Genomic DNA, 25,000 nt, shown 5'->3' on the forward strand with positions numbered 1-25,000 from the left:
ATGTATATATATATATATATGTATATATATATATATATATATATATATATATATATTTATATACATGTATATATACATATACATATACATATACATATACATATACAAAAATACGCACACACCTCCTATTAGCCTTTAACACAGCAAAATATTTTTTTAATTCCAATCTTCCCTAATACCACTTAGAAGAACAACATGACTGTTCTTTCAAATTTAGCAGAGCCAAAACTGCTTTATGCAGTCCAGTTTTGGACCTTACAGTTTATTAGTCATTTGCTTTACACAAAAAGAAAGAAAACTATAGAGCGTGTTATCGTGTTTTTCATGTGGTGTCCAATGTCCCTCTTTTTTTAACGTGGTTCGTTTTGTCTCTCTTTCCTCGTCAGCGTTTTCATGGAATCCAACAGGGTCATGGTCCACACGTGTAACGGCAACGAGGTGAGGGGCAATTACTACAGGCAGGAATTCGACGAACCCATTTACAAACACAACGATCCTAATCTTCCGTACGACACCCCGCTGGGGCGAGACCCGAGGGACGATTTCTCACCGTGAGTATCTTCCTCATCCTCCAGGGGCGGGTCTTGTCAGCTCCTCCGCAGAAGTCCAGCTTTAGTTTAAGAGTAACAGCAGCCTCCTGGTCTTCTGGCATCTTGCCAGCCTCGAACCCATGCCCTAATACCAAGATTATTCTTTAAAATGTACCCTTTGCAAATATTTTAGGACATTTGCACTTTTTGTCGAGAGGTTTAGCGTTTTCCGTTTTTATTTTCACTCGCGCCACTCTAAGATAACATTTCTGTAGTGCGGGTGCAGTTTTGGTTATGGACAACCAAGATAAGTTTTTTGAAAATTAAACTTCTCGATATTGTAGCCTACAGCAAGTGACAAAATTTGGTTCTAAATGAACTTCACTGTCCAAATCAAGAGCGATTCCTCGAAAATCGTCGTCCAGTATTTTAGTTAAGCTAAACATATGAAATTTTCATGATAATTGCTTACGGTCTCTGAGGGAAACCATCTATAGTGATATGCTAGAGGCATCAAGAACGACAATAATTACAAAATCTGTAAGCCCCACATTTTCGTGAAAAACAAAAACAAAAGAATGATATTGTTGGACCCTCATCTGGCAGAAATAATACTGTACATTCGTTTGCACTTTTATGGTTAGTTAGAAACTCTTAGAGAAACAGCTTATCCACCACAGTAAGAAGATATCAAAATACTTTTTTTTATTTTCAGTTTAAGTTTGTTAGTACAGCATAAACACGCATGGCGCTATATCGTAGCAGTTTTTATTGTACATGTCCGTCGCATTTCTTTGATATTGTCCGAATGCTCTTATCGTTTAGCGTGCTTATATCCCTCTCGGGATTTTTGCGGAAACTCAAACCCTAGAACCAGGGTTATGCTCTTTTAACTTTCATTTTATGATATACAGTATTTTTAGAGCCCAGTTTGTGGGCTTATCAGCTTAACCTTTTCTTCTTCTTACACCAATAGAATGAATGACGGGCCGTTTGCTACAACATGTCGGATTCATGGAGCCACAAACATTCATGAAGACACGTACATTCTCGAGAACTCTGATAAAAGTCCGACGTTTCGACCCTTCCAGCACAACCTGCCTCACTGTTCTCCTGAAGTTCACCGGACTTGCTGGTGCGTCAGTTTTATTGCAGAACACACTAGGCTCAAAGAGGATTCCACTAAGGTAAGACAAATGACATATCTTAATTTTTGTGGTTTACTTAATAATTAATGATTCATTATTATATGAAGGAGGGACTGTAACAATAGGTGAAGAGGTTCTTAAACTAATAACAGCCATGTAGCAAGAGTACCAGTACTGTGAGACCTTATAAAGACAGTCGTGTAGCATGAAACTTTGCAGTACTAGCTGTGAAACACTAGGCTTTGCTCCCAAGACACCATAATGTCTTTGATACAAGTTGCTCTTTGTCCCTAAGACCATATAAGGGTATCTTGAATATCAGCATGCTTAAAGCTTCCGAGATTGTGGAAAATCAATTGGGTAAAAAGAGGCTTGCTGTTCCTGGGTCTGTAGAAGTGTATCCAGGTTACAAAGGTTTCGCTAATTCAAAGACAAGAGTAAGCTTTGCTTGAATGATTTTGGGTGAATTGGTCCAATGATCATGTAATGAATGGTCAGTTAGTATCAATAACGTAGCTTGTTTCTGAACAAGATTATTATTATATTATTATTATTATTATTATTATTATTATTATTATTATTATTATCCAAGCTACAACCCTAGTTGGAAAAGCAAGATGCTATAAGCCCAGGGGCTCCAACAGGGAAAAATAGCCAAGTGAGGAAAGGAAAATAGGAAATAAATAAATGAAGAGAACAAATTAACAATAAATCATTCTAAAAAAAGTAACAACGTCAAAACAGACATGTCATATATAAACTATTAACAATATCAAAAACAAATATGTCATAAATAAACTATAAAAAGACTCATGTCCGCCTGGTCAACAAAAAAGCATTTGCTCCAGCTTTGAACTTTTGAAGTTCTACTGATTCAACTACCCGATTAGGAAGATCATTCCACAACTTGGTAACAGCTGGAATAAAACTTCTAGAGTACTGCGTAGTATTGAGCCTCATGATGGAGAAGGCTTGGCTATTAGAATTAACTGCCTGCCTAGTATTACGAACAGGATAGAATTGTCCAGGGAGAGCTGAATGTAAAGGATGGTCAGAGTTATGAAAAATCTTATGCAACATGCATAATGAACTAATTGAACGACGGTGCCAAAGATTAATATCTAGATCAGTAATAAGAAATTTAATAGACCGTAAGTTTCTGTCCAACAAATTAAGATGAGAATCAGCAGCTGAAGACCAGACAGGAGAAAAATACTCAAAACAAGGTAGAATGAAAGAATTAAAACACTTCTTCAGAATAGATTGATCACCGAAAATCTTGAAAGACTTTCTCAATAAGCCTATTTTTTGTGCAATTGAAGAAGACACAGACCTTATATGTTTCTCAAAAGTAAATTTGCTGTCGAGAATCACACCTAAAATTTTGAAAGAGTCATACAGATTTAAAGAAACATTATCAATACTGAGATCGGGATGTTGAGGAGCCACAGTCCTTGACCTACTTACAATCATACTTTGAGTTTTGTTAGGATTCAACTTCATACCCCATAATTTTCACCATGCACTAATTCTAGCTAAATCTCTATTAAGGGATTCACCAACCCCAGATCTACATTCAGGGGATGGAATTGATGCAAAGAGAGTAGCATCATCTGCATATGCAACAAGCTTGTTTTCTAGGCCAAACCACGTGCCATGTGTATATAGTATGAAAAGTAATGGGCCAAGAACACTACCCTGTGGAACACCGGATATCACATTCCTATAATCACTATGGTGCCCATCAACAACAACTCTTTGAGATCTATTACTTAAAAAATCAATAATAATGCTAAGAAACGACCCACCCACTCCCAACTGTTTCAGTTTGAAAACAAGGGCCTCATGATTAACACGGTCAAAGGCAGCACTAAAATCAAGGCCAATCATACGAACTTCCTGACCACAATCAAGGGATTTCTGTACAGCATCGGAGATTGTAAGAAGGGCATCACATGCTCCAAGGCCTTTACGAAAACCAAATTGCAAACTAGGGAATAGATGATTACCTTCAGCAAACCTATTAAGACGTTTTGCCAGAAGACGTTCAAAAACTTTAGATAATATGGGAGTTATGGAAATTGGGCGGTAATCAGTGGGACTTGAGCTGAGCTACCACAAACACATTTACATAGAGGAGTAACATTACCAATTCTCCAACAAGTGCTAAAAGCTCCTCTTCTTGCTAACTTGAGCAAAATAACAGATAACTTTGAAGCTAAGAAATCTGCTGTCTTTATAACAAACAAAGGAAAAATACCATTTGAGTCTAGGTCCACCAACAGAGATCGAAAAGCTAAACTAGTTAGTTTAGCCTCAGGAAAACAGGAATGAGGAAGTTCAAGTTTTTCATTACTCTGTTTACTGTCAAAAACATCAGCCAAAAGGGTTGCCTTTTCCTTTGGACAGTGAGTAACTGAGCCATCTGGTTTAGATAAAGGAGGAACTGTTGCATCTACACCAAAGAGTGCAGATTTAAGGGTAGACCACCATTTATGTTCCTGAGTTCTACCAGAAAGGGTTTTTTTTTTATGGTTAAATTGTACTCCTTTTCAGTTGAGGCATAAACTCTCTGAGCAAAAGATCGAAGCTGAGTATAGTTGTTCCAGGTCAAATCTGATCTGTTACCCTTCCAAAGGTGATAGGCCTCCTGCTTCTCCAAATAAGCACGTCTACAATCATCATTGAACCACGGTTTGTCCTTCACTCGGTGCCTTAGCACACGAGAAGGGATACGGCTATCAATTATGTTAACTAGATTCTCATTCAAAGGGACAACAGGATCTACACTATTATATAATTGTGACCAATTCAAGCACAAAAGATCATGCAAAATCCCATTCCAGTCTGCTTGGGATTTCATATAAATTTTACAAGAATATGATATATCAGGGACAGGCTGCTCAGTCTTCACTAATAATGAAATCAAGGCATGATCAGATGTCCCGACTGGAGAACCAACCTTACTAGTTATAACGCCGGGGGAGTCAGTGTATACGAGGTCCAACAATTACCAGACCTGTGAGTAGCTTCATTTATGATTTGCTCACAGCCTGATTCAGAGGCAAAGTCTAAAGCTCTTACGCCATGGCGATCGGTAGGAGAGATAGAACTTAACCACTCCCTATGGTGAGCATTAAAATCACCAACAAAGACAAAAGAAGACAAAAAGTTTATCAAAGCTGTCAAGCAACAACAACCTAGATTATCCAAAGACATGTAATGGTTGCTTGCAGTATTAGACTAATCACTCTCAAGGCAGTATAAAGTTAAGAGGCTCCTGAGACCCTGTATGAATGGCTAGTGGGGAAAAATACTTCCACTTACAATATTTTTTAAAGAAGTGACACATCAAATCCTGACGCTTTGGCATTTAGTGAGTTATTAGAATCATATCAATTAGTGAATAATGTCGACTGTACAACTATTTTACCTGGGCCTACGTTGGACCTAGTTTTGAGTGATGAAATGAATAACATTGTATCAGATATAAATGTTGAAGAGAAATGTACTATCTTCCCAGTTCACAAACTTATTACATTTAGTCTACCTTTACAGAAACATGCAGTAGTAAAGAAAATAAACTTTAGTCATAAATCAAATTTTTCTCCTTCCATATTTATTGAAGAGATTACAAAGTAAATAAATGATGCCTTCAACATTCCCTGTGATCACGATAACCAACATTTGTTGGGAGCTATGTGTGTTAACTGTCTTACGACCACTTACAATAGAGGGAGTAAAAGTGAATATGATACCATGTGCCCACTGATGGAAAAGACTGTAACTTGAAGACCAATCTCCTTGATTTGAAGGAGAGACTTTAGTGAAAAAGAGGGAAAAGGGCGGAAAGAAAGAAAGTGGAATCTGTTAGAATCGGTAGAATACAAAACTGCTGTGTCAATACAACTACCTTCTAAGAAGGAAAAAACGTGAATGCTATAATAGAAAGATCCGCGAAGCAGCAACAGACATGAATAAGTTAATATCGTCTCCTAAATGGTATAATTGGAAATGTAGACGAAAAAAAAAAATACCTGGTGGATACAGTGACCAGGAACGAGCAAATAATTTTCTAGTATTCTTTAAAAAACGAAATTGAAAATATAACCAGGTCATTTGTAAATAATCAACATTAGATTAGTGATACATCTGACACACAGATAAAATTAATGAGATTTAACAATAAAGCACAAGGCATCACCAGGATTATCAAGAGAGCAAAGAAAACAAACTGCGCGATCGATCCTATGCCAATATATGAAGTAATTGGAGAGAGAAACTTTCTTAGTCTAGCCGAAATAATAATGAGAATAGCAAATGCAAGCACTGATGAATGTTAGTTTCCCAAATCTAATAAAACGGCTTTAGTCACACCAGTTCTGAAAATTGCTCTGGATTACCAGGAATTAAGCTCATATAGACCTACTTCGAATCTATCCTTTGTCTCAAAAGTGCTTGAATATGTAATTCTTTAACTACTAGTCAGTCACTTGGAAGTAATATAAGCTTTGCCTGACAACCAATCTGCTTACAGAAAACTATACTCTACGGAGACAGCCATCTGCTGTTATAAATGATATGCTGGAAATGATGGATGAAAATAAATGTGGTATTTCAATATTATTCGATCTTACTGCGGCTCTTGATACAGTTATGCATGAACTGCTACTAAATGACCTACGGTGCATCGGCGTTGAAGATCAAGCTTTCGTATACCTAAAAGACTACTTGGTTGGTAGAAATTACTGTGTGCAAATTGGAAACTCTTATTCATCGTATGAACCTTTAAACAGAGGGGCACCCCATGGAAGGGTACTAGGCCCAATCTTATTCTGCATTTATACTATCGGTCTATAGAAAATACTACAAGGGCATGGTGTGAAGTTCAAAGTATTTCCGGATAACACAATTTTACTTCTCCTTAAATTATATAGATGCACCACTGAAACTCTAAACCGAATCCTTGGTAGTGTTAGAGAATAGATGACAATTGAACAACTAAAATTAAATGAGAACAAAACTGAATTCATGGTGGTGGGAAAGCGAAACACTATGAGAAGCTTGGCTGATATTCAAATGAACATAAATAATGACTCAGTGCTGATATCTAGTAAAGTTCGTGGTCTAGGTGTATTTCTTGACTGCAACCTCTCTCAGTGCCCAAATAAGTAATGTAGTAAAAACTGCTGGTTATCATCTAGGAAATATTGCGTTTATAAAAAAGTACCTGGATGAAAATTCCTTAAAGAAACTTGTGGTAAACTGTGTTATTACCAGGATTGACTTTTGCAACTCCATCTATCACAATTTACCAAAAGTACAACTTAAATTACAAAACATAATAAAAAAATTAGCAAGACTGATAAAAGGTGCCCCACCTAGAGAAAGGATCAGCCCTATACTAAATGATTTACACTGGCTCCCGATTAAAGCGAGAATTGAATTTAGAATTGTACAATAACCCACCAAGATATCAGAACCGGTCGTCCAAAATACTTAAGAGAATTGCTACATATTGTGCAGCCAACAAGTCGTGTCGACACGAGAATAGTTACCGATGGTTTCAAACTATTGGAACCTAGATATATGTCTACTATAGGCTCCAGAGCCTTTAGATATGCGGCTCCGAGACTATACAATAAGCTCCCACTAGACATCCGAATTATTAAAGACAATTAGGCTTTCAAGAGGAAATTGAAAACTTCCTTATTCTGTGAGTCGTTTGACAGTGACTAATTAACGGTGAATGAACAATACGTGATATGAAATGTTGAATAATCTGAACGAACAAGATAAAACGACAGTGGAGGTCCTGTAGAGAGTAGGGTTCCCCTGCTGTATGAGACCGGAAAAGCAGCCGCCAAAGTAAAGTAAAATGCTTAATGCTCATCAGACTAGGAAAGGGAAGCCAATCAGCGAAAGACTTGCCGTTACTGTTTGCCTGTAATTAACAATAGGATCATTACTCCTGCGGTCATGCAAGGCCAGGTGGGCAGCTATAAGTTAGTCATTAATGGTAGCCTACTGTAAAGGCTACCCTTAGCAAGCGCGTAATTGCTTGTAAAACCATTTAAGGATGCCTTGACAGTAAGTGACTTCAGCTTCTAATAATTAAGTGTAGTGTTGTAGCAAAAGGCTCATCACATCTGAAACTGTAATTGCTTTTTGGCAGTAGGTGTGCCTTAAATGGGTAAGAATAACTAATAAGCCATAAACATGTTTCTGTGAAGAATGCATGAACAGCTGAGCAGACATGTGCTTACAATTCCCAAGTATATGTGTAGATAGTTTTGTATCAAAAGGCTCACTGCCATAAGAGCATCTCAAGGGAGGCAAGTGGTAATAAACAAGGTACTTCAGAAATATTGTAATGTCAAACTTGTAGCAGTCGTCAAGCCATGCCTAAATCGATGTAAAGATGGGTGTATTACCAAGAGATCTATATTTGATGAGACCTTATAGGACCAACAATCATGATACCATAGGGGCAGCTATTTGGCTATAGGTAATATGGTTCTGAAACTATGTAAAGGCAGCCAAGTAGTAATAATCAAGCTTCTTCCAACACCTCTTAATGCTAGTTCAAAAGAAGAACACTCAATAATTCTAAGACTATGTGAGTGTGCTTAAGCAGCCATGATATCCCTGAAAATTGAAAATAAAAAAATTTATTTAGATTAGTTGTAGGCTTGTTTTGTATGATTTAGTTATTGATATAAACTTAAAAAGGCAGACTCCTGTGCAATACCATATATGATTGCATTATTATAAAAATTGCATACCCAAAGGTAAGATATTTGTTGCGATATTAGTTAATATAAAGTTATTTTGTTGGTAAATACCTTGACGTTTAGGGAAAAAATTTGATATTAACTTTGAAGAAACTTGGGCGTACTAAAGTCTAGAGAATACCGCAACCTAGCAGCATGCATACATGATTTTCATGTTCAGTAAACAGGGAAGAAATTCAGAGCATTTTATAGTCTTACTATATCGTTATTAGTTTATATGCAATACTAATAACACTCGAACTATACTGATATCTTGTTTATCAATCTTATTATTACTTTGTACTTATACCGTCAAAAGTGGTGGCAAGTTTTAACCTGAAGAACATTCCTAGTTGTCCCAAATCTTAGACTAAGAAAGGCTGCATACCTGTATATAGCCAGTGGTTCAAAAAAACGTGAATTAACATTCCATGTTTTCATGCATTTTCTTTGTCTCGTTATCAATATTATCCAAAACAAGAAGTTTTAGATAGAATTTCGATTAAAGAATTAAAGGATTGAACATTCCATCTTCTGTGAGTTGATTACGATGGCTACCATAGTGGTAGCTATCATTCTTTTATCACGAATGCCTTACTAATGCTCCCCCCTCTTCCTCCAGGTGAAGGAGGACTGGAAGTATGTAGCTATGGTGCTGGACCGCCTTTTTCTATGGATCTTCACCCTCGCTGTCTTGGTGGGGACAGCCGGCATCATCTTGCAAGCTCCATCTCTCTACGACGACCGCATACCCCTAGACAAGGTCCTGTCAGAGGTCTACAGACAACATCATACAAAGCACTAGCGTCAAATGGCTACCGACGACACCCGATAAAGCACTAGCTCATGCTAAGAGGGGTTAGAAGAGACCGAAGCCTCTTTCCCGCCAGAGTTCCATTTCGAGAGGAACGTGTCTCAGAGTTGTTAGCAAAGGGTGTCATTGCTCATAGTCATGCAGGGAGAGATGGAGTGTGTTTGTGTGCTCTCATCACACGAAAAGTCTGGAGGGGATCAGGTTCCTGTCAAACGATGTTGGGTATTCCTAAATGTAGTTTTAAGGGATTCTACAACAAGACCATTCGTATGTATTTTAGATAGAAAGAAGTGGACTTTTAGATTGTTTGTTGCTATACGTGTTGTTTCAAAGATCCGGTGAAACCTCCCTGAGACATTTCATCAGGATTCACAAAAGACAAAATCATTTTTTTCTTTTGCAACGGTCTCAAAATGTTGAGCAATGTAGTGGAAACAATGAATTTCCATCTATCAAAAGAGGATCTTTTCAAAGTCTTGACTGGTAGACAGGAGAAAAAAATCGGTTTGAATGAGTTAGGTAGCTCTTGTTTAACACAGTGCAGTACTGTAATGATTATTTGTCTTATGTGTTCGTTAGGCAATTAAGCTTTCACTCTGGTACTTCGTCTACACGTTTTTTTTTTTCTGCATAAACACTTTTATAGTTAACTGAATGTCCATGCATTATAAGCATAAACCAGGATGTAGAGGAAATGCCAGATTGAGCATTCGTTGTAACTTCAGTTGCTGGTGGTCATATTTTTTTTCTTTTTGGAAACTCTCCAGAAGGATCATATGTCCTTGATCATCTGTAGGGTCCAAAAAAAATATTTTTGTCTTTGGTATCCTTCACTGAGGATATCGGGTGATTTTGGGCTTTGAAGGAGTTCTGTTCCCCTCTACAGTGACCAGAAAGTCTCTGAGCGCTTTGTCTTGCATAATAACCCTTCTGTGGACCCTCGAAAAAAGGTATATAAGGAGATAGAAAAAGAGAGCCGTAGAATATACTCTTTATAATTAAGGTACTTTGTATTTTAGATAATAGTCAAAGAAATTAATCTCGTCTATTAAGTGACGTAAGTGACAAGAAAGGAAAACTGGTTGATGTGATTTCTCTAAAGGTGAAAATAAATGTGTGATTTTGATTGCGCAAAAGAGAATTTTTTAATTGGGTCGGGCATCATCCCCTAACCCCAATTTGAATTTCCAACATTGTTTTTAACAATAGATTGTGAATGAGTTTTATAAGGGAGTGCCAAGTGAACGGCAGGTAATGGCAGTGGCCAATTTTTTGCAGTTTGATAAGCATTTACACACTATTATTTTTTGGTGAATTCTCAGTTGCCAAGACGGGAAAAAAAACGAAGACTTTTTGGTCCCTGGTCTTCTACGGAAAGGACAAATCATATTCCTATAGTTTGCTTGGATGCGTTATGTGGTGACCACTAAATAGCAGTCTGTAGTTGAGCCTCTTTAGGGTGGGGCCATTAAAGTAATAATGATAATTATAATGATTACTATTGATGATTATTATGATAATGATGAAAGACTTTGTGGACAAAAACAACGGACTTGTGTTGCATCATTTTAGTCCAAGATAGACTTCTTGGCAAAAAAAAACAAAAAAAAAAAAACATGTTTACCTGTACAGATTAGTCCTTTCAATGTAATTATAATTGGGAAATAATATTGCTTATGTTGCCCAAGTGTGCTAACAAATGTTTCAGTATTCTATGACAGATTTTAAGTGCTGTAAAATAATAATGATATAAATATAAATTTGTTGTTGGTTATCATAGTTGGAAGTCAACGGCAGTGTTATTATATATATATTAGGATGTTAAAAAAGATCTCTTTTGGTTGGAATTGTTGAGTATTTTAACAAAGCTGAGAATCATTTATTTAACACCTAAATGGTGGTGACAATTGAAGACTATTCTAGAGGTTGTTTGCTTCGGACTTTGATCGGCTCCTCTGATTAGCTATAGAATTTGTAAGAAAAGTATTCGGGTTTCCATTTCTCTTCCATTATTAGTACTACATCAATAATAATTCTTGCCCTTGTCTTCTATAGACAATATTGTTGATGCTGCGTGTTTCATTCCATTGCTGCTGATGGGAGATTGACATGGTTAGCCTACTACAATCACTTGTTTTGATATGTGGGTCCCTTTTTATTTGATGCAGCTGCTGCAAAAACTAATTTTCTTCTTAGGGAGAAAGAAAAAGAAGAAGAGTTCCGTCTTCTTCTTCTTCTTCTTCCTTTGGCTTGAGTTTTTTCTTTTATTTTTTCCTTTTTTTTTTTTTTTTTTTTTGAAGGGATATAAATACTGTATCCTTTTTTTTGCAAGATACAAGATAAGCTCAATGTAGGTAATATTGAAGGCTCCAAATGTTTAATCTCCCCCAGTAATAAGAAGGTGATGTTACATTAATCACAGGCTTCACAAAAAAAAAAATTGTGTGAATTTGTAGTAGGAGTTAGCCTTATTGAATATAAACGTAATTGCAGTATACATATAACACTTATGTAAACTGTCAGTGAATTAGAAAATACAACATGAAGGTCTCCTCCATATTGGATTTTTAAAGATGTTTATTACATAGTAGATCGGGCCAAGTCCTCGCCGGACCCATGTCCCTCTTCACACCAAACATTTTGGTAGTGACGTCAGAGAAGCGGGTACACCAAGATAAGATAGACTTTTTGAATATGAATTTAAAGACTAATAAGACGACAATGTTGATTTTTTTGTAATTGTTGAATAGAAAGGGGTTAAGATTGATGGCAACATCCCCCCAACTTTTGTCCACGTTAGGATTAAAGAAGGGATGTTGGAGCTGCACTGGATCCGTGGGAGACTTGTAGCATCAGGAGCCGTTGGCATTCATTTATTTTCACATAGGTTTTCTTTTATTACATACTTTATTGTGTTAGTATTTTTGCCAGGTTTTTTTTATATTTGTTTGTAGAAAGTAATTTTATTTTTATAGCAGTTGTTTTATATTTGTCTGTAAAAAGCAGTTAGCTTTTATCCCAGTTATTTTATATTTCTTTCTAGAAAGTAGTTTTATTTTTATCATGTTCAGTGACTCAAGATTCTACAGAAGTCAATGTCTTGAATGTCATCATTTTTTCGCTGGCCATTTCTTTTTTTATTTACTTTATTACGTTATTATCTTTACTAGTTTTTATACTTCTTTCTTGAAAGCATTTCTATTTTTAATATGTTCAGTGACTCAAGATTCTACAGAAGTCAATGTCTTGAATGTCATCATTTTCTCGCAGGATATTTCTCATCGTTTTTATTCCTAAGATTTTGATCCCTATGGTCGCTGTGCAGCTCTTTCATTTCCTCTTTGAAATCGTATGATTTTGAAATACATATATCTTAATATCTTAATGAAGCAGATCCGTGATTGCCAGGATGGCTGACAGGTGTACAATATAATTAAGTGAGAAACTAAAAGAACCTTTGAGTGCTATCGCATAATAGATTTCCCCCCAAATGTGTCAAACTTTACCCCACGACACAACAGTTCCGTTTTCTTAAACAAAATCATTATAGACAATTCAGAAATGTCTCCTTCCACTAGGGTAATTGTGATGACTTTCCTTAACTTTCTTGCATAACATTCTCAGTTCTTTATCTTTATTAAAGGAAACTTTCATTCTAACTGTCGTTCTTTTAACGTCTGTATCTTTGGGAAATTTCTCTAGTTTAACTTTGGTTCATAGTGGCTTATCATTTATGCTTTAAGCAAAATATTTGCTTTACTTTACATTTATTTTATTAGAGAATATCATTATCCCTATACATGATGTATTGCATACATTATTTACCCGTTGATTTATGTGTATCTTTAGCCAAGGTTCGTTAATGCATTCTGTTGCAGTTTTATTGAACCTTCTAAAAAGTGATTTCTGTAGAAACACACGCTTTTGCTTCCTTTCCAGAATGTTGACTCTAATGTGAATAGCTAATTAGTTTTTGATATTTTTTCTGTAACTCTGTTGTACATAATAGGTTTTGTTTTTATCATCATAATGTATAAGTTCATTGTAACGTATTGGAGATGAAATGTCGGATATGTCACGAAATAATGATAATAAACTTATTTAACATTTTGGATTTCTAATTCAAGAAAAAAGTGCAATTGAATCTCATCTTGATGAAGCATTCTGGTTTGAAAACTGCAGATTGGGTAGTATTTTGAATCTCGTATTTTAATGTTTATTTTGTAAGAAAAGGCCATTTCAAAACATACTTTATCTCTTTTTGCACTAATTCTGTATATTTTCACAATATTGAGTAGGACCAAATATTTGGATTCTAGAGACACTTTTTAACTTCTGTACCATGATCACATAAATGAGTTGAAACATCGTGTGGTGTTCTTGGTGGTACTTTCAAGCCTGTGTACCAAGTCGTTTGATTTTACTCTCACTTACGCAGCATGTTTTAGCCCGTTGTACCGTAACCATAAATCTATAGTATTTATGATGCTAATATGACATTGTATATACAATGGAAAAACGTGGGAGAAGTGATTAGGGAGCCCTCAAGAAATTTAATAATTATTTGCGATATGTTTCTCTAATCATCCTGCCTATCCATATAAATTTTAACAGACTTGATTGCTACTTTTAATAGGAAACTTATTATTCCGACTTGATTATTTGTATTTTTTCAAGATTTCAATAAGAACTACTAACAAGGATTTGACTCATACGTACAATAATTTCAGAAAATACTTTTCCTTGAGAGTATAGCTTATAAGTTTAAGTTGAAAAGGAAGGAAAGATTAACCTTTTCAAGCGTATACTGACATTTCTGGTGCTCTCATGCTTTGGTAAATTAATTTGATGTTTATAAAACAGCTTAATTCTTTAAAAAAGATAATGCATATATTGGTTATTTTTAATCGTTGGCTTTATAACATGAGCTTTTTGTCATCCTTCGGGACGAATGGATTACGTAGGGGTCACTAAGTGTGGGGCAATTCAATAATAAATGATGAGAGGCGGTGAATTAGACGACTTATACATCGTAAGAGGATTTGGTGTCTTAAGTTAATTTTCACCGAAACCTGAGTAGAATTTTTCTTCAAATATGAATGTATCGTTTAAAGTACATCTTCAACAGAACTCTAAATTTCTCTAATCAAACAACTAAGAAAATATGTCTCTCACTGACTTTCAAATTACTGGAACAGTTTATCATAATGGTAATCAACAATTAATCTTGTAAATTAGACACTACGGGAGAACGGACTTATGGAGACACGGTTATATAAATAAGAATGTTACAACAACAAAAAAAGGACAGTTATTGGACGTCTCGTGGCGTATCGACGCCAGCCATGGTTGAGGTAGGCTTACCATGGCAGATGGACCTATTGAGGGTTGCCTACTCACGTCCTGAGCTTGACCCTACTCGCTCTTGTGCTCGAACTTCACTTGGCTTCCCAGCTGTTCTTATTTCTTGCACATTGTGAGAACTTGTCTGGCCTCTTGGTAGCGGAAGCAAGTGATGCAACCGCATTCGGTCAGTTCTCACATTTCCGTCTCTTCTCTCCGGTGTACCTGTTGACACTGTCATGGAAACAGATTCAGTACACGTGTGCTCGGGTCAGCAGATATCAAGCAATGAGGAAAGTGGTTCAAACTGCTTCCCGTACTCTATAGACATTGCTGCTTCCCACACTGGATCGTGGAGATGAGGTCATAGGTCGACAACCATCGCCCTACTTCCTGTTCATTTACATTAACCCATTTTTAGTATTTATCTAAATTATACGTGACATAGTATATCATAGACATAGAGTATGATTGATATGTAATAACACTACTATTCACATCTAATATTTTCATCTCTATTTTCACGTCTTATGAATTCATTGTTTGAACCCAATTTTGTCATCCGCGGCCTGGTATTTTATCGTTTGAATTTTTTTAATTAACTATAGATTTCCTCTATTCTTTTAGCTACGATTTCACCTGTGAAAAAAACAACTTCAGATGGGTGATTTTTAAAACGTAGTCAACCTTTACTTAACCAGACTGCTTTATCAAGATGAATTCCTTTCTTTTTTTTTTCTTTTTTTTTTGTTCCTAGAGGAAAAAAAAATTCATAAAGACACCAATCATAATAAAAGTGCTTTGTTGTTAGATATGCTGTAAATATCGTTCATTTTCCCAGATCACAAGATTTTTAAGGATTCGCTACAAATGTTATGCATCAAAAGTGAAACACATCACGTGAGTTGTTTCTGCATCTTGTTGGGGGCCGAGAGTCGTCTTCTGCTCTTTAAACACAATGGTTGTGAATACAAAATCTACGGTAATCCACAAATGCGTTTTTCAGCTGAGGTTGTCAAGAAAAGCAAATGTTCAGATTTTCAGACTTAATCAAGAGAAGATGCATAGCTGGAGATTCTATTATAAATTCTAACAACTTTCTCACTAGTATACACACACACACACACACACACACACACACACACACGCACACACACACGAGACGACGACCAAGTGTTAGTGATTATATCTGTTTTTGAACATCCACTAACACTTTCACCCAGTCATCAGCATAATGTAATGTTGACATTTTACTCGAGCAGAAAGAATTCAATAACAGCAAGAGTTTTTATATGATTATATATATAAAAAATATATATAAATATATATAAATCCCTGACAATGTAAATATAAAAAAAATATAAAAAGTTTTAACTAAATAATGACATTACTTTTAGCATATTTAAGCTCATTCTTAAATTTGTTACTGTTACATCATTAAATGATATGGAGCGAGTGAAGGAGTTTTGTCCGCTGTTCTGAGTTGAGCTTTTCGATGATGGAGCTTTGTATTTCTTCGCTTCTTGGTTTGAAAATGCTTTGAATTGTATTGCTTTTGTATTGTATTATTCATTTCATTCAATAATTTGTTAATGTATGATTAATATTTGTACAGTATTTTGGCTGCTTTTTTTGTTGTAAACAATAACTGAGAAAAAATACAAAAACAAGATCCCAAACTTTGCATTATCATTATTATTGTTATTATCATTATTATCAATATTGTTGTAGTTGGTATTATTATTATTATTATTATTATTATTATTATTATTATTATTATTATTATTATTATAATAGAAAATACCAAAAATTTTGGAGAGAAAACTTCGAAAATTTTGACCCCAAGATTATCAACCGTTTGAAGGTTGGGCATAGTTTTTTTCATAGGGAAAATATTGATTAATTGATTGAATTGAAGTTTCCTGGCATTCACAGGAAATTCATGATTATACTCTTTCTTTGTTATCATTATTATTGCTGTTGTGGAATTTTCGGTGATGATGAAAATATAAAATAAAATGGACGAAGTCTCCCTTTATGATATGAATCAACGTTGCAGTCTTTGTAATGCCATACACTAACTTTGAGATATACCCCAGACAATCGAAATATTTCTTCCTTTTCATTAAATTCATTATTAATGATATGGTCATCATCATTATCATTATTGTTATAAATTGAATCAGTAAAATACATATGTGCTACATATTTATATATAAGTAAATAATATATATATCTATATATATATATATATATATATATATATATATATATATATATACAGTATATTATATATATATACTGTATATATATATATATATATATATATATATATATATATATATATATATATATACAGTATATTATATATATACTGTATATATATATATATATATATATATATATATATATATATATATATATATATATATATATATATATATATATATATATATACAGTATGTACAGATGAGAATCAACACAATATCATGCTCAAATAGGAATAAATTTCAATATCATACTTGGATCGACCCCTAGCCCCTTCAAATGAGAGGCAAGATCGTTACCAATTATTTAGGTTCCGACTTCTTTTAGAGCCTCTTGGGGCATGATTGGTAGCGACCTCGCCTTTCATTTGAAAGGCTAGGGTTCGATCCTAGTATGATTTAGTATATATATATATATATATATATATATATATATATATATATATATATATATAAAATGTATGTATGTGGGTTTATGTATGTATAGTTTGTGAGATAGCCCTTATCAATAGGTATTTCGTTTTGTGTTATCTTTTATTTTACTCATCCTTTACTCTGACATAGGTAGACTGCTGTACTTGATTTTTTTGCTATTATTATCTTCGGTTGGCATTCTACATAATTCTTAATTTTAATTTTATCAACGGTTGTCTGTTTTATTGCTTTTCATTTTTTCATGTGTTGTTTTTGCAATTTTCTCATTGATTATTTTATTTTTTATTTTGATATAACACTGCGTTGTGAATGTTAAAAAATCTGCTCAACTCATTCTGTGCAGTGACATATTACTCAATGTATGTACTCGGACATTCTTGGGTTCATGAGATTCTATTATCCATCCAGTACTTTTGATAAGTTCAGCTATTCTAAAGAAATGTATTATTATTATTATTATTATTATTATTATTATTATTATTATTATTATTATTATTATTATTATTATTATTATTATTATTATTATTATTTTTTTTCATTGGGCTCAGCGAAGGTGCAACAACTCAGAACAGCCGACGTAGTGATCAACTTGCTTAAGAACGGGGAAAAATAAAGAATACCAACTATATAGTGGCCAATTGTTGGCATAGTAAGGATCTCATGATAAAGTATTCAGTTGAAACTGATCTCTGTAGCCATTCGTTTATAATTTACATTTATAGGAGATGAAATAAACATATGCAATGAAGACTTGTTATTTATTCCCGAGTCCTCTCTTAATGTAAGGTAAGTATGCCTCAAATAGATAAAGATCTTGTATCCTTTTCAACGTGGAATTTTTCGATGAAATGCAGTAGCAATAAAATCTTTAATTTTGAAGAAATGATTTAATAGATAGTGCAAGTCTTATATTTCCTGGCAAGACAATGATTACAGACGTAAGGCGTTAGTCAAGAAAGAGAGAAGAAGAGTAAATCGTTGCCAGTCAGTCTTTTCTTCTAAAGTACCTAAACTGTTTGGCCTGGTCGCCGCCACCACCACCATATGATCCATATCCAAGACCGTGGAGGATCATGGGACATTCAACTGCCTTCGATAAAAATGAACACAGGTGAGAGCATAGAGCTGCTTGTCACGTTGATATAGATTCATTTAGTGCTTAATTTAAGTAACACTTCACTGTAGTGATGTCCATAAAATTCAATGCTAGGATGATCTAGGCGTTCATAATCTGGGGTGTGCAATGCATCAATGCTTGATTCCAGAAATATTTGGTTCTGAATTGCCTTTAGGGATATTCTTAAAAAATGAATTGTAATTCAAATAGCCCTAAAATGGTCATGATAAACTCTTTGGTGAGTGGACTAAGAGACAAACAATGCATTCATATCTTGGTTGATAAGGGAGCCAATTGTGTTCAGCTTTGCTTAACAATGGTCGAATTCGCTCAAACTGTACGGAAGGCATAGAGTGGCAGTTAACGATTACATTATCTCTATATTTATCGTGGGGTCTGTAACTTAAGCCGTTTCTAATCTGACAGTGGTAGCATCCTGATATTTTCCTTTGCAATAAGTATGGCAGTTCAGACAGTAATATTTTGCATCCTCACCATTGGTAAGTTTTTTTTAATAGCAAATTAGGCTACTTAGAATTTTGATAAATTGTTAATAATTTGTTATTCATTCTCCACTAGGTAGTTAGGACATTACCAAGTTGGTGACTACTGCCAAGTCATGTGTGTAGTCGTCCATTCCCTTAGAAAGTACACCCAGCAACAAAACCGGTGTCGCCTGGCTAGACCTGACTTGGAGAGATCATGCTCCTCTTGCCCTGAAAGGTGGCCAACGTTAAACAACCGAGACATCGTTAGGATGGTTCGAATGTGAGGAGGAGGGAAATTACCGATATCACTCAAAGAAATGCGATAAAGAGAGAACTTTTTTATTCTTTTAAGAAATGTAATCTAATATTATTTCGAAACTAATTCATCAAAAGATTTTATAACTTTTTATGTGAATTTTCATATCCTATTTCTTTATAAAATTTTCTTGAATAATATTGGAACTGTCTATTCATATTAATATTCATAACATGGAAATATCCTTCATTTGCATTTTCTTAAGCAATTCCTCTCTCTCATACATACACACTGTAGCCTATGCATTATATGTAGGGGCTAATAATGTATCGTTTCAAATAGCACCTATTGGGTCACCAATCATTAAGTGGCCTTTGTTCAAGATTTCGAAGGCAATTAGGTTTAAAGATTTTGTTGTTGATTTCAGTGTTTTCCTTTGATTTCGATCATGAGCCACGTAGCTCGGTGTGGTTGTGGTCAGCCTTTGTCACGGGCTACTTGGCTCCGGCCCTCTTAGAGAAAATGGTATTATTTGCTATATCAATTATATTAGCTTAAGGTTGGAGATTTAAAATGCATCATCAGTTAACATAATCTATATTGTTTCAGAAGTGATTGGTGAAAATAAAATATGAGAAATGACATGCGATGAAAGTTCATTGGTGCATTATTATAGTGATGTGGTATATAGGATGTAGGGTATAACAGATTTAACTATCAACACATTGTTTACTCAAATTGTCTGGTTCGGCGTCAATAACCTTGGATATCAGGATGACAAAAAACTCCCAATTAATCAATCAATCAATCAAATTATCTGGGCAAGTCGCTCACTTCCAAGCGAACCCCCTTCCCTGGTGACGATTGCTCAATGCTCAAAGGTCCGAGTCTAGCTGGCTTCACCCTTCCCAAGGCAAAAAGAAACATTTCCTTAGCACTGAGTATTCGTATTATTACGATTTTATTTGTCGTTTCATGTCCTGATGTCCAACACCTTAAAAGTGTTCCCCCGGTAAGCTCTTCAAGAAATCCATTACTCTCGATATTTGTTCAATCAGTCTTTCGCATATTTACTTCGTTATTTATAGTTTTGATATACTTTTAAACACCTGGAAAGCAAACTGTATGAAATATTGTCATCTTAGTATTTTGTTTTTCATTGACTAAAAACTTCCACCAGAAAGATCTCATCATAACTGTGAGACCTTTAAACCTCAAACATGTGGGGATGGGGGTAGAAGGATATAAGCAGGTGGGGGTTAAAGATGATGGTGGAGAGGTGGCAATTGGGTGACCTTTTTATATGGCTTGACGAGGTTTGCTTATTAACATCTATGAAGTGATAATGATGATGATGGTAATACCCCTATTGATAACATTTAATATCAATGATTCCAACTCGCAATGAAAAGGGGCATATATCGTTCTAACATTGTTTTTAGGTGGTCATTGAACATCTTTGGAACATGGGATCTTCACCCGAAAGAAATACAATTTCAACACCAACTTGTAAAGTAGTTAGCGGTCTTGTATGATCCTTGGGATCATCCAAATAATATAAAATATTGCATGCAGGTGATATATATATATATATATAGAGAGAGAGAGAGAGAGAGAGAGAGAGAGAGAGAGAGAGAGAGAGAGAGAGAGAGAGAGAGAGAGTGTGTGTTACAAGGGTTTTAGATGTCTCAAAGACTTTTTAGTCCATTCGCAGAGACTCCATTTGCTGTTTGGTAGAGCGATGTAGTTTAAGCGTTTGGAGAGTTCTTATGATCTTATCTAACTTATTCGAGAGAGAGAGAGAGAGAGAGAGAGAGAGAGAGAGAGAGAGAGAGAGAGAGAGAGAGAGAGAGAGAGAGCAGCTGCTAGAATAATGCAAACAAAGGATATATCATTCCGACGTATATTAATTGGAATAGTCAGTTCCCACAATATTTAAGGAGTTTCCATATAAAAATGTAATAAGGAATTCAAATATATCGGTGTGATTATATTTTTCGATAAGTATTCTCGAAAACGATTGCATTTCTTAAAAGAATAAGAGAAGACCTCTCTATCTCTTACATATATATATATATATATATATATATATATATATATATATATATATATATATATATATATATATATATATATATATATATATATATATATATATATATACACACAAGTTTATTACAAGTCTTGTCGAATTCAGGAATCTGTTCTTAGACTTGAAAACAAACCTTCTCCACTATGATAGCTGATTAGTGAGTTTGCAACACGTGGTTATTTATCATGAATGTATATCAATAACAACGTGTTGCAAACACTAATCAGCTATCATAGTGGAGATGAGTTTATTTTAATTCTAAGAACAGATTCCCGAATCCGATAGGAATATGTACGGTAGACTTGTAATAAACTTGTTATTGTTTTGATAGCATGGTTGGTTACAGTCTCTGCAAGCATGGTTTTCGGCTAAGAGGCATAGGTTCGAATTTCTGCCCAGCCAGAAGCTTCTATCATAAATGAATTTCTAGCGGATAATCACTCCCAAAGATAGAATTCGATATTAAATGTCATTGTGGTTGATAATTACATTAATTAAAATCAAAAGTGTTAGTCATATATATATATATATATATATATATATATATATATATATATATATATATATATATATATATATATATTACTTCCCAAGTTACAACCCTGTTTGTGTCCGATCTATTGGAGTCCAGACATGGATGGCTATAATGTATGAAAGGTCTGGGACTCACTGACGGGTGTTGAAGTAGCAGGATCCTGCATGGTGAGGAGGAGGTATTCTGGCTGTTTAGTTCGCCACTCACCTGGCTGAAGTGGGGTCATTTCATTCATAAGAAATACCTGAAGTATATGCTGTATTTAATTGTAGCACCTCTTTGGCCCACATTTTGAGGCTCCTTACCTCTAGCATCAGGGGCTTTCTGACCTCTTATTTTGAAGTTCCTTACTTCTAGCATTAGGGTTTTTTACCTCTATTTTAGGTGCTTTAACTTTAGCTTTATGACCTCTATATTTTTAGGTGCCTTATCTCTAGCATTAGGGGCTTTTTACCTCTACTAATAGGTGCCTTTAGGGGCTTTATGACCTCTATATCGAGGTGCCTTGTCTTGCATTAGGGGCTTTTTGACCTCCTATTTTGCGGTGCCTTATCTCTAGCTTTAGGGGGGTTTTACCTCTTATTTTGAGGGGCCTTATCTCTAGCATTAGGAGCTTTTTTACCTCCATTTTTAGGTGTCTTAATTTTAGATTTAGGGGCTTTATGATCTCTATTTTTAGGTGCCTTACCTATATCATTAGGGGCTTTTTTACCTCTATTTTAAGGTGCCTTATCTCTAGCATTAGAGCCTTTTTTACCTCTATTTTTAGGTGCCCTATCTCTAACATTAGGAGCTTTTTTACCTTTATTTTTATGCGCCTTATCTCTAGCATTAGGGGCTTTTTTACCTCTGTTTTGAGGTGCTTTATCTCTAGCGTTAGGGATTTTATGACCTCTATTAGGTGCCTTATCTCGAGCATTAGGGGCTTTTAGACTTCTGATTTTAGGTGCCAGGTGCCTTATCTCTAGCATTAGGGGATTTTTTACCTATATTTTGAGGTGCCTTAACTTTAGCTTTAGGGGCTTTATGACCTTTGATCAAAGGGATTAACCGGTGATGAAGTGTGGGACAGAGGTAGATGGAGAACGCTGGCCAGAAACATCGACACCACATGAAAGTGGGAAAAGATGCAGACAAAGAAGAAGAAGATGACCTCTATTTTTAGGTGCCTTATCTCTAGCATTATGGGCTTTTTGACCTCTGATTTTGAGGTGCCTTATCTCCAGCCTCTAGCATTAGGGGCTTTTTGGCATTATTTTGAGGTGCCTTATCTCTAGCATTAGTGGCCATTTGACCTATATTTTGAAGTGCCTTGTCTCTAACATTAGTAGCTTTTCTACCTCTATTTTTAGGTGCCTTATCTCTAGCATTAGATGATTTTTTTTACCTTTATTTCAAAGTGCCTTATCTCTAGAATTAGGTGCTTTTTTTTACCTCTAATTTAGGTGCCTTATCTCTAGCATTAGAGTTTTTTTTCACCTGTATTTCAAGGTGCCTTATCTCTAGTGTTAGAGTCTTTTTTTACCTCGATTTTAAGGTGCATTACTTCTAGCATTAGAAGCTCTTTGACCTCCATTTTAGGTACCTTGTTAATAGCATTAGGTGCTTTTTTTACCTCTATTTTTAGGAGCCTTATATATATCATTAGGGTTTTTTTTTACCTAGATTTTTGAGGAGCATTACTTTTAGCATTAGAGGCTCTTTGAGCTCTATTTTAGGTTCCCTGTTTATAGCATTAGGGTTTTTTTTTACCTCTATTTTGAGGTGCATTACCTCTAGCATTACAGTCTCTTTTACCTCTATATTTAGGTGCCTTATTTATAGCATTTGATGCTTTCTTTTTTACCTCGATTTTGAGGTGCATTACTTCAAGCATTAGAGGCTCTTTGACCTCTATTTTCAGGAGCCTTATATATAGTATTAGGGGCTTTTTTTATCTCGATTTTGAGGTCCATTACTTGTAGCATTAGAGGCTCTTTGACCCCTATTTTTAGGTGCCTTATTTATAGCATTAGGGGCTTTTTTACCTCGATTTTGAGGTGCATTACTTCAAGCATTAGAGGCTCTTTGACCTCTATTTTTAGGTGCCTTATTTATAGCATTAGGGGCTTTTTGACCTCGATTTTGAGGTGCATTACTTGTAGCTTTAGAGACTCTTTGACCTCTATTTTTAGGTGCCTTATTTATAGCGTTAGGGGCTTTTTTACCTCAATTTTGAGGTGCATTACCTCTAGCATTAAAGGCTCTTTGACCTCTATTTTTAGGTGCCTTATTTATAGCATTAAGGGCTTTTTGACCTCAATTTTGAGGTGCATTACTTCTAGCATTAGAGGCTCTTTGACCTCTATTTTTAGGTGCCTTATTTATAGCATTAGAGGCTCTTTGACCTCTATTTTTGGAGCCTTATCTATAGCATTAGAGGCTTTTTTACCTCGATTTTAAGGTCCTTTACTTGTAGCATTAGAGGCTCTTTTACCTCTATTTTTATGTGCCTTATTTCTAGCATTAAGGTTTTTTAACCCTATTTTGAGGTGCCTTATTTCTACCATTAAAGGGTTTTTACCTCTATTTTGAGGTGCCTTATTTCTAGCATTAAGGGGTTTATTACCTCTATTTTGAGGTACCTTATTTCTCGTATTAGGGACTTTTTTACCTTTATTTCAAGGTGACTTACCTCTAGCATTAAAGGCTATTTTACGTCTTCGTTTAAAGGCTCTTCATTGCTGTTCTCTTCTGTCTGTTCTAGTTTTTCATGATCTTTAGGTTTTTTATTTCCTTTGATATTTCATCTTCCAGTTTCCTTAGTTCGTCAATTTCCTTCCTGATTTCATCGTATTCTTTCCTAGTTCGTCAGTTGCCTTTTAGATTTCAAGAGAGATTTCAGTGCCGTGTGTCTTCATTTCATTAGATTCCTCAGAGAAATCGATGGTATCCATGTCTTTGTCCATCAGGGCGAGGGGTAAAGACAGGAATTCTATAAATCTTCTCTGCATACGTCATCACGCTAAATCAAACGATGAACAACACAATATATTTACCAATACGACCTGGATATGGCCTTTCTTCATTGTCGAATTTTGGGACTATCCTGTTGAAGAACCATAGGTCGCTCACCGTTCAGTTGAACCATTCTCTCTCCATCCTTATTTCCTTAGTTCCAATAGTCTCCAAAAGCCCAAGCAAAGGATCATCCAAGGCGCGT

General features: G+C 35.1%; 1 protein-coding gene and 1 long non-coding RNA gene across 2 annotated transcripts in view; both read left to right on the forward strand.

Moving 5' to 3' along the window:
• Positions 1 to 13,687, forward strand: part of LOC137616434 (acetylcholine receptor subunit alpha-like 1) — a 910,421-nt gene extending 896,734 nt beyond the window's left edge. Inside the window, exons 9-11 of the mRNA XM_068346182.1 lie at positions 387 to 551; positions 1,507 to 1,717; positions 9,074 to 13,687. Coding sequence (XP_068202283.1) covers positions 387 to 551; positions 1,507 to 1,717; positions 9,074 to 9,256 — 559 coding nt within the window. The 3' untranslated portion in view covers positions 9,257 to 13,687. The remainder of the gene's footprint in view (positions 1 to 386; positions 552 to 1,506; positions 1,718 to 9,073) is intronic.
• Positions 13,688 to 18,317: 4,630 nt separating this feature from the next.
• Positions 18,318 to 19,103, forward strand: LOC137616085 (uncharacterized). Its single transcript, XR_011039275.1, has 2 exons — positions 18,318 to 18,421; positions 19,007 to 19,103. It is a non-coding gene; the product is annotated as an uncharacterized lncRNA (long non-coding RNA).
• Positions 19,104 to 25,000: the final 5,897 nt, after the last annotated feature.

The sequence above is a fragment of the Palaemon carinicauda genome, chromosome 22, assembly GCF_036898095.1.
Source record: "Palaemon carinicauda isolate YSFRI2023 chromosome 22, ASM3689809v2, whole genome shotgun sequence".
NCBI classification, from domain to species: domain Eukaryota; kingdom Metazoa; phylum Arthropoda; class Malacostraca; order Decapoda; family Palaemonidae; genus Palaemon; species Palaemon carinicauda.